Source organism: Crocuta crocuta, unplaced genomic scaffold, assembly GCF_008692635.1.
Source record: "Crocuta crocuta isolate KB4526 unplaced genomic scaffold, BGI_CrCroc_1.0 scaffold27, whole genome shotgun sequence".
In the NCBI taxonomy this organism is placed as follows: Eukaryota; Metazoa; Chordata; class Mammalia; order Carnivora; family Hyaenidae; genus Crocuta; species Crocuta crocuta.
The window spans coordinates 2,081,294-2,094,098 of record NW_027532250.1 but is presented as its reverse complement, the minus strand read 5'-3'; the positions used below and the strand labels follow the sequence as shown (position 1 = coordinate 2,094,098).

Genomic DNA, 12,805 nt, shown 5'->3' with positions numbered 1-12,805 from the left:
TTGTTGACAAAATATAAAACCATTGGTTTTAAAATAATTGAAAACTGCTGCTGTTAGCTAAATGTGTTTCCTTCCCCCTTTTTTTTTTTTAAGAGAGTTCTGGGATGAGTTTCCACTAATTCAATAGGACAATTCTGAAAAACATTTAAAAGTAGAATAATATCACTTTTTTTTTAACCTCTTAGCAACGTTTTGCTAAGTAGTTTTCTTTAATGCCCAGAATTCTGTACTGCTTCCTTTCAAGGTAGGAAGAGGAAACAGTGGGTGGTGTGGTGGCATCCGTGGTGACAGCAACTTGACCTCAATTAAGTTAAATTTGTTCAGGAGGATGGAAGTGGTGAGGAGCCTAGTTAAGAGGTCTTCCAGTGTGACAAGCATCAGGGAGCCGTATTTCTGGTTTGGGGGCAACTAACTGTCCTTTTTTTTTTTTCTTTAGATACAAAACATCTTTTTAAAATTTTATATTCTCCCCAAGTATGCATCCAGCTCTCCCAAAGCTGCCCATTTACAAAAGTCTCCCCGTTTGTAGAAGCTGATTGCTAATGCCTTTTTCCTTTCATTTATTCACGGAACAAATGTTTGTTGAGCATCACCTCTTCATCAGGCCTCTGCTGAGCGCGAGCGATACCGCAGGGGACAAAACACATTCTGCACCATCGAGCAGCCTTCCTTCCCAAGTGGGCGGGCGGGAAACCAGGGCCAGAAGAGGTGAGGTGGGTGAGGCGTTCTCCTTGAATGCAAAATGTAAGGGGGTCCCTGAAAACCTAGTAACCAAGATACATTTTATTTTGATGCAATATTTTAAAAGTCATGATCAATGCAAGAAAAATTCCTTGGTGCGCAAGATGCCAAAATTTAAATTTATAACATGATGCCAGGGCTCGGGGGAGGGGGGGGTGGTATGTGTGATGATGAAATTAAATCAAGGTGGGGGGAGTGGTCAGGAGAGGAGCTCCGAGGAGGGTCCTAGAGCAGACGTTGAGTCCCATGAGGGATCCTGTCTGGAAAAAGAATGTTCCTGGAGAGGCAACAGCAGGCAGGTGCCCAGAAGTAGAAGCTCACTTGGAACCCTCAGAGGAGAGAAGGGGCCAGAGTGATTGGGGCCGAGAGAGAGGGCGGGGGCAGAGGGGACGGGGGCATGAGTTGGGATGGGTAGCCAGAGGGCAGTTCACAGAAGGCCTGTATATTCCTGGAATATGTTTAATATTTCCCTAAAAACGCAAATTAAGAACAATTTTTTGTCCTGAATTATCTCAGTAATGACTTCCATTTCCCACTTGACTTTACTTCAACCCTCCTTCGGACATCCTCTTAAGTGTAACCTTGAATGATGTGGCTACAAAAGTCTTAAAGAATCCTAACACATACTTTGTTTCTTGTTGTTTCACGCCAACTCTCAAAATAAGTCACATCTGTCAGCCTTGTCCAGACAGAATTTTATTTATTTGTATTTTTTTAATTTTTTGTGATCGAGAGAGAGAGAGAGAGAGAGAGAGAGAGAATCTTAAGCAGGCTCCATGCTCAGCACAGAGCCCAACATGGGGCTCGATCCCACAACCCTGGGGTCATGACCTGAGCTGAAATCAAGAGTCAGACCCTCAGACTAAGCCACCCAGGTGCCCCTAGACAGAATTTTAAACTACAGCACATAGGGAGAGCTCTCAGAAAATCAAACCCTCAACAGTTCAGAAGGCTAAAACATTTGGGAACAATTACAACAGGGAGTAGGAACATTTAAAATACTTGTTCTTGGGGGCGCCTGGGTGGCTTAGTCGGTTAAGCATCCGACTTTCGCTTAGGTCATGATCTCGCGGTTTGTGGGTTCGAGCCCCGCGTCGGGCTCTGTGCTGACTGCCAGCTCAGAGCCTGGAGCCTGTTTCAGCCTGTGACTCCCTCTCTCTCTGACCCTCCCCTGCTCACGCTGTCTATCTCTCTCTCTCTCTCCTAGAAATAAATTAAAAAATTTAAAAAAAAACATTAAAATACTTTTTCCTGGTTTGGGCCTCAGGGGGTGGTGAATGAGACACATACTCGTATGCACTCTAGCAATATTTTCTATGTACTACTGGATATTTTTCCCCAGGGAATAAGTCCAAAATTTTCATCAAATTCTCCAACGGGGGTCCAAACACCCCCCAAAAGGTTACGAAATACTGGTTTTGCTAGGAGGCGATGGTTTTCTTTTTCCCGGTTTCATTCATCTCCCGCCCTTCAAATCCACAGCTTGGCTGGGGCAAAGCTGTCGTCAGAGATCCTGTGTAAGGATCCTCAAGTATCCTGCATCAGTTCATTCAGCAAAGGCAGTGGAAAGTAATGGCAGATGTCACAGATCATGTAAAGCACTGAATACAGTACCTGATATTCAGCCAGCTTCCAACACAAATTAGTTGCTCTTGGGGATATTAACTATATAAAAGTTTAAGCTGTGGATAGTCTGTAGCACAGCGTAGCCTAGAAACCAATCCTCTAAATGAGGAAGCCAAGGAGGAAGAGAAAAAGCAATTCCAGCCGCCTGAGTTTCAACGCCCACCCAGTGGACATTGCTGGGTGTCACAGCAGCTTTGAGGGAGAGGTTAAGGAACATGGCATTTGCAGTTACACGGGCCTTACTTGAGAAGGCCTCTCATCTTGACCTCCTTTTACTTACCGGCTGTGTGCCCCTGACCCAAGACACCTCGTACATCTGATTCCCAGAAAATGGAAGGCATTGTACCCCCTACCTCCTAAGTGACAAAGAGAGGAGACAACGTCTCCAAATCTTCCAGTGCACAGCCATGGTTTAATGAAGAGCAGTTATTTTTATTTTCGCTTCTCCAAATGAGCTAGGGGAGGGGCGGACTTCGTTGCCAGAAGAGAGCACTGGTTTGAGAGTCCTTCTAAAGACCTTTGGGCTTATGCTATTCCGTACCTGATTTTCTATCCTTTGGGGAAGAAAACTAATCGTGGAACACAGTTCCAGCTCTTTCTCCTACCCACTGTGGGACCTTGGGTGAGTCCTTTGATCTTTCCAGGCTTCTATTTCTGTACTTGTAAATGGATTCTCCTAGTACTTAGCAGTTTCCGGGCCTGGACTGGACTTACCACCTCCCTGAATATGTCCACACTTCCTCTTGGCTTATTGTGGAAATATGTACTGTGTTCTTTTTTTTTTAATTTTTTTATTTATTTCTAGGAGAGAGAGAGAGACAGCGTGAGCAGAGGAGGGTCAGAGAGAGAGGGAGATACAGACTCTGAAATTGGCTCCAGGCTCCGAGCTGGCAGTCAGCACAGAGCCCGACGCGGGGCTCGAACCCACGAACCGCGAGATCATGACCTAAGTGAAAGTCGGACACTTAACCGACTAAGCCACCCAGGCGCCCCACGTACTGTGTTCTTCCAGGCACTGAGGCTACAGTGGGGCCTGAAACAAAATCCCTACCTTCACAGTTTATAATTCCTGTGATCGGCATAAAAATAAATCTCAAGGCAACAAGAGACCAACTGATTAACAGGCTTATTTTCTTTAAATTCCCATTAACTGCAGTCGCAGAGAATCCAATGTTACAGTCCGTGAAGTTTCATATCCACATATTGTTCCCAACTGGGGAATATTTCCAGGGTTTTGTTTTTATTTTATGTTATTTTTATTTATTTTGATTTTTTACATCTCACTGCGGTCAGCAAGGTAACATCCAATCGCATGGGCCCTCCTTATTCGCTGTGGTTAGCCTTTCCCCTCATATTTATAATAATTAAAGGAAAAACTGGAAAGCTAGTCAAGAGCCTGAAAGCAGTCAGTCATGGATTTTAGCCGGGGTTTTGCAAGGGATTTGGGGGTCTCGTTATAGACCTAATACAACCTGTCTCTTGCAAAAGGCAAGTAAATATCAGCGTAGCTTTTATAGCTGCCTCTGTTCCCTATACCTGCTTTTTTATAACTACATAAAAAGGACTGTGAATCAAATACATGCCGGACAAACTCTGCAACACTCCATCTACAGGCGGTCCACACGGCGGTATCAAAGTTTCAGGCCTAGAGAATCTTCCTCTCCGAGAATCTCTATAACACCACTTCACAGGATTTGTTGACAGTGTTAAAGTCACATTGGTGCTCAATTAAAAGTTCTCCTTTAAACACGCAATGCTTATCTGACACAACAGACGTCATTCACACGCATCATTAATTGCATTTAAGAAACTGCACCCCTTTCCCACCAGGCGCTCCCAGTCCCGGGATGTGCCGGACCCTCAGGCAGACGTGCTGGGGTGGGACGGGGCCCCAGGACCGGGGCTGCTCCTGAGTCGCCCCTGCTCCCGAATCGCGGCGAGCGATCGTCACAGCGCGGCAGGAACCCAGCGCCCACCGGAAGGCGGAAGGACGCTCCGCCTGCCCCTCGGCGCCCGAGGCTTCGCGTGCGCTCCCGCAGCCCTCCCCGCGGGGCCTCGCCCAGCGCCTAGCGACGCTCTCCATGGCAACCAGGGCTTGGCAACGGATCCGCCCCACTGCGCCGCGTCGGGCGTAGTGCGTCATCCAGGCGCGCCGGAAGTGCCTGCCGCGGTCGCCAGGGACCCCCGGAAGTAGCCGCTGCTGGGTGTTCTTGGTGTCTCGGAGTCCTGGTTTGCGATGGGTTGCGACGGAGGAACAATCCCCAAGAGACACGAACTGGTGAAGGGGCCGAAGAAAGTTGAGAAGGTCAGTGACCGTGGGCCCGTGGGTTGTGGGGTTCCCAGGGAGCGAGGGGAGGTGGGGGTGCGTGAGCCAGCGGGGTTCTTGACGCTGACGTGCTCATTTGAACTCAGAATTAACGACAGTATTAATATTGGACCTTTACTGAGTGCTTGCTGCTGCCATTCACCTGGGAGTACGCTTTATATGGGGTGGCTCGGCCAGGTCTTACTGTCATTGTCCGCGCTTTTCAGACCTAGAAACTGAGGGCCAAGAAGACAAAGTTACAGTGCGAGTTCAGTGCCAGGCCCAGGATTTAAAGCCTGTCTGCCGTTAGTAACAGTGATACAAATGGCTGCTGTTCATTGAGCTTTGTACACACTAACTTCATTTTCTGCGGGGCTTCTTCGCAGAGGTTCCCTTATTCACATGAGAGCAGGCCCTTCTCCTAAAAAACAATCTTGCCACTCTGTGCACTGCCTTCGTGGTTGATGAATGTCAGTCACAGAGGAAGGTAAGCTCCCTGTGGCAGAGGCTTTGCCTCCCCCCCCCTACGGCTAGCACAGTTCCTAGCACAGTAAATATGGTGAGTAAATGAATGAGTGGTAGTTTTTAATTCTCCTAGGTAACTGAGAACGTTGTGTATAATGATTTCCGTGCCACTAACAGGAAAACTGAGTCAGTAACATGACCAAGATCACATAACTGATAGGTAATGAAGCCGGGATTTCCAGCCATTTATTCAGGAATTCAAAAGTAGCATTGGTAATTATTTTTTTCCTAAACGCTTTATTTTTAAAAAAATTATGCCCATCAGGGGGCACCAACTCACAACCTCAGGATCAAGAGTCACATGCTGTAGCAACTAAGCTAGGCGCCCCAAAGTATTAGTAATTCCGTTTTAATAACAGAAGGCATGTAAAGCCCCTGATTTAGCGCCTGGCACGCATGGGTGCTGCCTATATATTCTCCATTCAGCAGCCGGAGAAAGCTTTTTGAAGGGTAAATCTCATATATCACTACCGTGTTTTAAACCCTCAAGCAGCTTTTTGTCATATTCAGAATAAAATCCCACCAGGTCCTGTGTGATCAGATGCCTTGTCTCTCTTACCCCGTTGTCTTCTACCCGCCCCCGCCCCCCCAAGTCTTTTATTCTGTTTCAGCTACACAGGCCTTAGTTCTTCAGCCTGGGGTGTAATGTCCACAACCTGATATATTGTTTGCTGAGATATCATTCATTTCTTTACTTCATTCAGTTCCTTCCTCCAGTGTCATTTCAGTCCACTGTTGCCAAAATGCATTCGCTCCCTATCCGCTTCTGCTGCTTTACTTTTCTTTATAGTACTTAATCACAGTTTTTATTTATTTATTGTCTGTGTTTGTTTTACATGAACAGAGACCTTGTATGTCTTACCTTTGTCTGCCACACAGTCAACCCCTGGTAAATATGTGTTGACTGCAAGAATGAGTGAGCACTCGCAAGGAGGGAGGGTGCCTTTTGATCACACCTACATGTGCATAGACTAAGGCTGGATAGTTAACACTCATGAGAGCTTTTGCCAAAAAAGCATTCAGCTAGTTTTGTTAACTTACGGCCAGGGCTGAAGAGGAGCAGCTCAATGGAAAGCGTGGCAGGGGGTCAGAAGGGGATAGAAAAGAAGAAACGGGGGATCAGAGATAGCCCGAGTGCTCAGGCAGGATGGATTTTTGTTATCCTTAGTTATTCGACAAATACTTTATTGAATGCTTACAATAGACACCATTCTAGGTCCTGGGAACACAGCAGTGAACAGAGTCCAGCCTTTGCATTGCTTATTCAGATAGACGTATAGCAGTTTTTTAAAAAGCACTTTAATGTTTATTTATTTTGGGGACGGGGAGGGGCAGAGAGAAAGGGAGACACAGAATCCAAAGCAGGCTCCAGGCTCCGAGCTGTCAGCACAGAGCCGGACGTGGGGCTCAAACCCACGAATCGTGAGATCATGACCTGAGCCGAAGTCGGACTTAACCGACTGAGTTACCCAGGTGCCCCAGATATATAGTAATTCAATATTTTTGATCACTCATATGGTGTGTTTGGTCTGTAATTTAAGACCTTGCCCTGAAAAGAAGACAGTCTTTGGAAAAAAATGTTTTCAGAAGTTTTTGGGGGTTACCAATTTTTAGATCCTTGGGTAAGGATTAGTTTGTCGCTTTTCTCCCTGTCCCCAACTCCCCCAATATATGTTTAATCAGCTAAGGACTATGGGAAAAGAAGGTGAGGGGTCCAGAAAGTAGATCCTGGACTAGCTGAGTGGCTTTTTTGAATCTGAAGACAGTATAGTAAATTGATTTCAGTGGTGGCAGGTTTTTCTTGGGGCTCAGCTGCAATGTGAATTTTGATAAAAGCCATTTAAGCTGCCAAAGTGTGGCTCTTGAATCTGTGGTATGGATAGAATCGCAGTTGCAGTAATGTGGGTTGTTCTGTTTGAAGTAATAGAAAGGCAGTAGAAAGTAACAATTAGAAGCATGGTCGCTGGAGCCAGCCTGCTTGGGTTCTTATCTTAGCTCCCTCATCTAATGGCTGTGTGACCTTGGACATGTAACCTAACCTCTTGGTACCCCAATCCCTCAAAAACAAAGTAAAAATACTAAGTTAGGGGTTTTCTGAGGGCTAAGATTAAGTCAGAGAAACTGCTTAACATAGCGCTTGGCACCCAGGAAACACTTAAGCAGTTGTTACTGCAGAAATTAAGTTGAAGGGAATTTTTCCTCGTGTTTGTCTTTTCCTCTTTTCTCCCTCTCATGCCATCCCATTATATTATTCAGGTTTGGCATTTTAGGAGGGGGAAAGAGTGGGACATGGACTATTCTATGGCTGAAATAGCATTTGAGGGCAATGGAAGGTCTTATGTTTGGATTTTCATAATGTGGTTAGGGATTTGATATGCTTCCTAAGGAATAGTGTTGAACTGGTGATTTTTGTTAAGAATCCTATGGCCTTGGGGCTCCTGGGTGGCTCCGTCGGGTAAGTGTCCGCCTTTGGCTCAGGTCATAATCTCGCAGTCTGTGAGTTCAAGCCCCGCGTCGGGCTCTATGGTGACAGCTCAGAGCCTGGAGCCTGCTTTGGATTCTGTGTCTCCTCTCTCTCTGCCCCTCCCCCGCTCGCACTCACTCGCTTTCTTTCCCTCTCTCAAAATTAAATAAATATTAAAAACATTTTTTAAACTAAATTAAAAGAGTTCTATAGTCTTTGTGCTGCACTTTTAAAAAATACCTATTTTCTAAGTTCTTAGTACTCTAAATTCTGCTAAAGCCTTGGAGCCTTTCCCATTGATAGAAATTAACCAGTACTGCTTATTGTTTTCTTTATGGCTTCTCTAACTTTACTGTTAAGAAACAAATCCTAGGGTTGCCTGGCTCGCTCGGTTGGAAGAGTGTGTGACTCTTGATTTCGGGGTTGTGAGTTCGAGCCCCACGTTGAGTGTAGAGATTACTAAAAAAATAAATTAAAAAACTTGTAAAGATACAAATGCTAATATTCATATGCAGCTTGCATAAGCACTTTAGTGACTTGATGTGAATATTTTGTTGTAGGCGTCCCGTTTAGAGGGAACTTTACTTGACATGGTGTTGATTCTTCATATGTTGCTATCTTTGATTTAAAAGACAAAAATCATCACATGTGTGTGGTAACACTGAATAAGCCTTTATATGTAGAACTGTGGACCGTATGTCTCTCAGAGGTGAAGTTAATTGGAAGGATTTTTTTTTTCCCTTAGGTTGACAAAGATGCTGAACTAGTGGCCCAGTGGAACTACTGTACTTTAAGTCAGGAGATACTAAGGCGACCCATAGTTGCCTGTGAACTTGGCAGGTATGGTTCCTTTATTTAATTGAGATGAGTTTTTATTCAGTGATTTTTAGAAGAATGTTAATGTGTAAGTGCTGTTCTTGATTCATGAAATGTGAATTAGCTCAAACAAATGTGTGAAGCCTCGGTTCTCATTCCCTGTCGCTGGCCATACTTCTGCATTTTTCTATTCAGTTTGATTTATTTAATCCATGATCTGAAAATTCAAGGGCAATAGGAGCTCAGTTATAAACGTAAACGCGTGAAGGAGCCACGTGGGGCCGTAAGGCACAGTGGGGCCTGGAGGAAACTGGAGAGCCCGGGTCCTGTCTGAAAGGGTAGCTGCTACTCCTTTCCAGTCAGCTGTTGCAGTTCAAGAATGTGGGCCAAGCGGTTCCAGAACTTCTGATTTTTTTTTTTTCCAGGAAAAGTTGAAAATGTGTACTTTTATATTAAATTTCCATACTGTTCAGATCCCATTCAGCCCTCAGATTGCCAGGTTGCAACCCTTGATTTAAACTACTTCCTTTCTTTGTATGTTCTGGAAATAGTTGAAACATGATTTAATTTACTTTTTTTTAGTGATGCAAGGCATTTCTGTTATCCAATGTAGATGACTTTGGATTGAGCTCAGTTTAGTTCTTCCTCCTTTGAGTGGAGGCTGATTGTCACCACGGTGTTTGGACTATAACCCTTATTGTTGCAGACTTTACAACAAAGATGCCGTCATTGAATTTCTTTTGGACAAATCTTCCGAAAAGGCTCTTGGGAAGGCAGCATCTCATATTAAAAGCATTAAGGTAAGACAGGTGATTCTGAAGTGCTCCAAGGGTGTCAGTGGTTAAGATTTATTTTATGCAGTTCATGCACATTATAGACTGAACTCGGGGATTTGGAATTCCAGTCCCTCCCAGCCACCAAGGAAAAGTGTGATTTGGGGCAGGTCCCTTAAAGCTCAAGCCAGAAATTCCCACACCTGTCCTTCCTGCATTATAAATCTGTTATAAATTAATATATGCAAAAGAACTTTGGAAATTCTTAAAGTGATGTATAAATGTTTAGAGACATCAGTTTTGTATGTAAAACTTAGCTACTCAGATTTTTTATTCAATTCTGTAATTCTTCTAGAACCAGAGACTTCTCTAGGTAGATCACTGTGAAATCAGTGTGGTATCTCTTGCTAATTAGACATTCTGATTGGCAGTTAAAGTTCTTTCATAAAAATGGAAAAACGAGTTACTTAGTAAAGGAGTTGGTTGAGAGGACAAAAATCTTTCAAATCTGGTCAATGGGAGAAAAATCAGAAAAGTGGCAGAGGATTCTCATTATCCATGACTTTTTGAGGCCACACAGCGAATGAGGCATCTAACTCAGAATCAGAGTCCCTGGCTCCCCATAATAAGGCTTTGGGTTTTTCTTTTCTTTTTCTTTTTAATATTTTTATTATTATATTAGGCTTTTTGTTTGAATTCTTGGGGTGATTACAGGATACAAGAAAAGTTAATTTCAGGCACATTAGTAATTCTGATGTAGCTAAAGTAGTGCTTTAAAAATAACCATGTTGGTTTTTGTCACCTTTTATCTTGGGAAGAGAATTCATTTCTCCTTAAAAGACCCATGGTAGCGTAATGATCTTATCTTGATATGATTATCATTGAAATTAATTTATACAGTTTTATATTTAAAGTAATATTCAAGGTGCATGGTTGAACTTTTAATGCAAAAAAGAAAATATTCCAAGAAATCAGAACTGTAAAAGCAGAAGGATTCAGATTAAATGATGCAGATATGCAAGATTATCATTACCGTCATTTACTAGTCCACACATACTTAGCAGAGAACTGGAGGAGACACATGGAAGCATTAACAAGGAAGCCGAGCCAGTGCATGGCGGCTTTGCTTCAGAGGCACTTGGCTGCTGTCCAGAGTGCTGAAACCAAAATGGTGGGTTAAATGTCTGATGCCCAAGTGGAGCCATTAGATCACTCCTTGTGAAGGTGAGTTTTTGAAAACCTGAATGGCCAGATCTTGGACTATAATAGTATTCCCTGGCTAATATTCTGCTTTGGACTCATTAGACCATGGCCTCATAGTTTTTACTGTCTGTTCAGTTATGAAATAAACATGGGCAGCCAGTAATATGGAACACCTCAGGGAGGATTGATCTGCAGAGAAAGAAAATGTTCCATTCTGGATGAAACTAATACAGAGCTCTCTCTTACTGGTGTAGTTTTTCATGTCCAGAGTTCCTTTTTCCTAAATAGCAAAATATTTGTAAAATAGAAATTAACTAATTCACTTGCCCAGTCAGTGAGTTTAAAATCTCTTGTTGTCTCTCATAATTTATGGTCTCATTTTTTGTATTCATATTATAAGTGATGGCCAAAGGAAAGTAGGAAGAGGAGGCTTGGATGGAAAAGGACTGTAGTAACCATTTCTCTGTTGATTGAGGTGGTTCTTGAGGCCAAGGATGATCCACATACCAGATGAAGTCTTAAAATATTGATTTTTTTTTCACAGAATGTGACAGAACTAAGGCTTTCTGATAATCCCGCCTGGGAAGGGGATAAAGGAAACACAAAAGGTGACAAACACGATGACCTCCAGCGGGCACGTTTCATCTGTCCCGTTGTGGGCTTGGAGATGAATGGCCGGCACAGGTCAGTGATGGAGGTGGGACAGCTGACGCGGAGTCTCGTTAGATAGTACTGGTACTGTTAGGATTGGCGCTGTGGCCTTAGAATCGCACAGACTTCTTAAAGGCGCCCTTTGGTTTGGGTGGTGCCTCAGAGGCAGCAGAGCTGGCCCAAGACTGTGTTCATTTCCTGGCAGCCATTTGTAATTTGGCGTCCAAGTCCACTCAAGTTCGGTGCCTGTACCTTCTGTTCTTTTTTTTTAAGCCTTTATTTATTTTTGAGAGAGAGAGAGAGAGAGAGAGAGCACAAGCAGGAGAGGTAGACACAGGATCTGAATCAGGCTTCAGGCTCTGAGCTGTCAGCACAGAGCCTGATGTGGGGCTCGAACCCACGAACTGCGGGATCATGACCTGAGCCAAAGTCAGACGCGTAACTGACTGAGCCACCCAGGCGCCCACCCCCTGTGCCTTCTGTTCTTGAGAGTAGGAGAGCCTGAAGTAGACAGGGATTTTTAAAATTTCTCGTTTGACACTGGATGTGCATTATTTGGCCTTTTCCTCTGGGAGAGGAAGCAAGGGACAAATGTGCCCGTCAGACAACTTCCACTTCCTTATAATTGCTGAAGACCAGGCAGCGTAAAATCGTTCTACCGAATGTGTGGTCATGACATCAGCTAAAGACCTAGCTGAGAAGGTAACTTGCTGTGAGTTTGGATGAACAAGCCCTCTGACTAGAGCACAGGGAATGTTAAGGTTGACATTTGTAGCAAACGTAACCGACCTGTACCCTTCCGCCTTAAAAAATATGAATGTTGAATGGCTTAGCAGGTGCCTTTTTATAGGATTTCTCAGTGTAAGGCAAGGCTTTAAACTCTTTCCCCACCATTTAGAAATAACTTTAAAAGCTAGTAAGTCCCCACTGTCATCTGGAATCTTCCGTCTAATGCATTACATGTTGAAGGTAGTAACTTTTTACCATTTGCATTCAGGAAATGGGTTAGACTTGGGAGCAGAGGTATCTCACATAAGTAAAAACTTCCAGTGATCTGTAAACAACCACATTTAACCTGGAGTATTCCGGCACATTTGACGCATCCTCTTAACAGATGTGTTTGTGCCGTGTGGGGCAAACTGCCAGAGGGAGGAACCACCATGTTCTAAAATGGAATAACCTGTGGCTTTATGGATTTGGAGAAAAGTAAAATTTTAGGCCCAAGGAGCTTTTAAAGATTATATTCTTCAGAAAGTCTGAAGTGAAGCCATTTAAACCTCTCAGAGTTTACCATGTAGTGGTAACTGAGATGGTGGGTATGTTAGTTGGCTTGATGATCATTCCACAGTGTGAGTACATACCAGATCATCAAGTTGTACACCCTGAATATATACAATCTGTGTTTGTCAAGTACACCTAAATAAAGCTGAAAGAAGAAATTAATTATAAAGCTGAAGTTCACTGTTAGGGTCAAGCAGGCGGGATTCCAGGGAAGCCCACTCGCCTACCTAACCTCGTCCCAACTTTTGTGTGCATTTCTGTACGCGGTGTCCGTACATGTTATTTCAAAATGAAAGTCGTAACATAAAAGTCACCGCCTCCATCTGGTTCCTTCCTCCATTTCCCCAACCCCAAAGGAAAACCCCCTGGCCATGGAGCAGCCCCTCCCCACTCCCCAGCCCCCGGCCCCCGGCCACCTCA

At 44.1% G+C, this 12,805-nt stretch overlaps 1 protein-coding gene across 3 annotated transcripts in view; it reads left to right on the top strand.

Annotated features, from left to right (window-relative positions):
* The first annotated feature begins 4,526 nt into the window (after positions 1-4,526).
* Positions 4,527-12,805, top strand: part of RTF2 (replication termination factor 2) — a 40,490-nt gene continuing 32,211 nt past the window's right edge. For all 3 annotated transcript variants that reach the window (XM_077778299.1, XM_077778298.1, XM_077778297.1), the window contains exons 1-4: positions 4,527-4,672; positions 8,407-8,501; positions 9,184-9,277; positions 10,998-11,137. In XM_077778299.1, the coding sequence (XP_077634425.1) occupies positions 4,604-4,672; positions 8,407-8,501; positions 9,184-9,277; positions 10,998-11,137 (398 nt within the window). In that variant the 5' untranslated portion in view covers positions 4,527-4,603. The remainder of the gene's footprint in view (positions 4,673-8,406; positions 8,502-9,183; positions 9,278-10,997; positions 11,138-12,805) is intronic.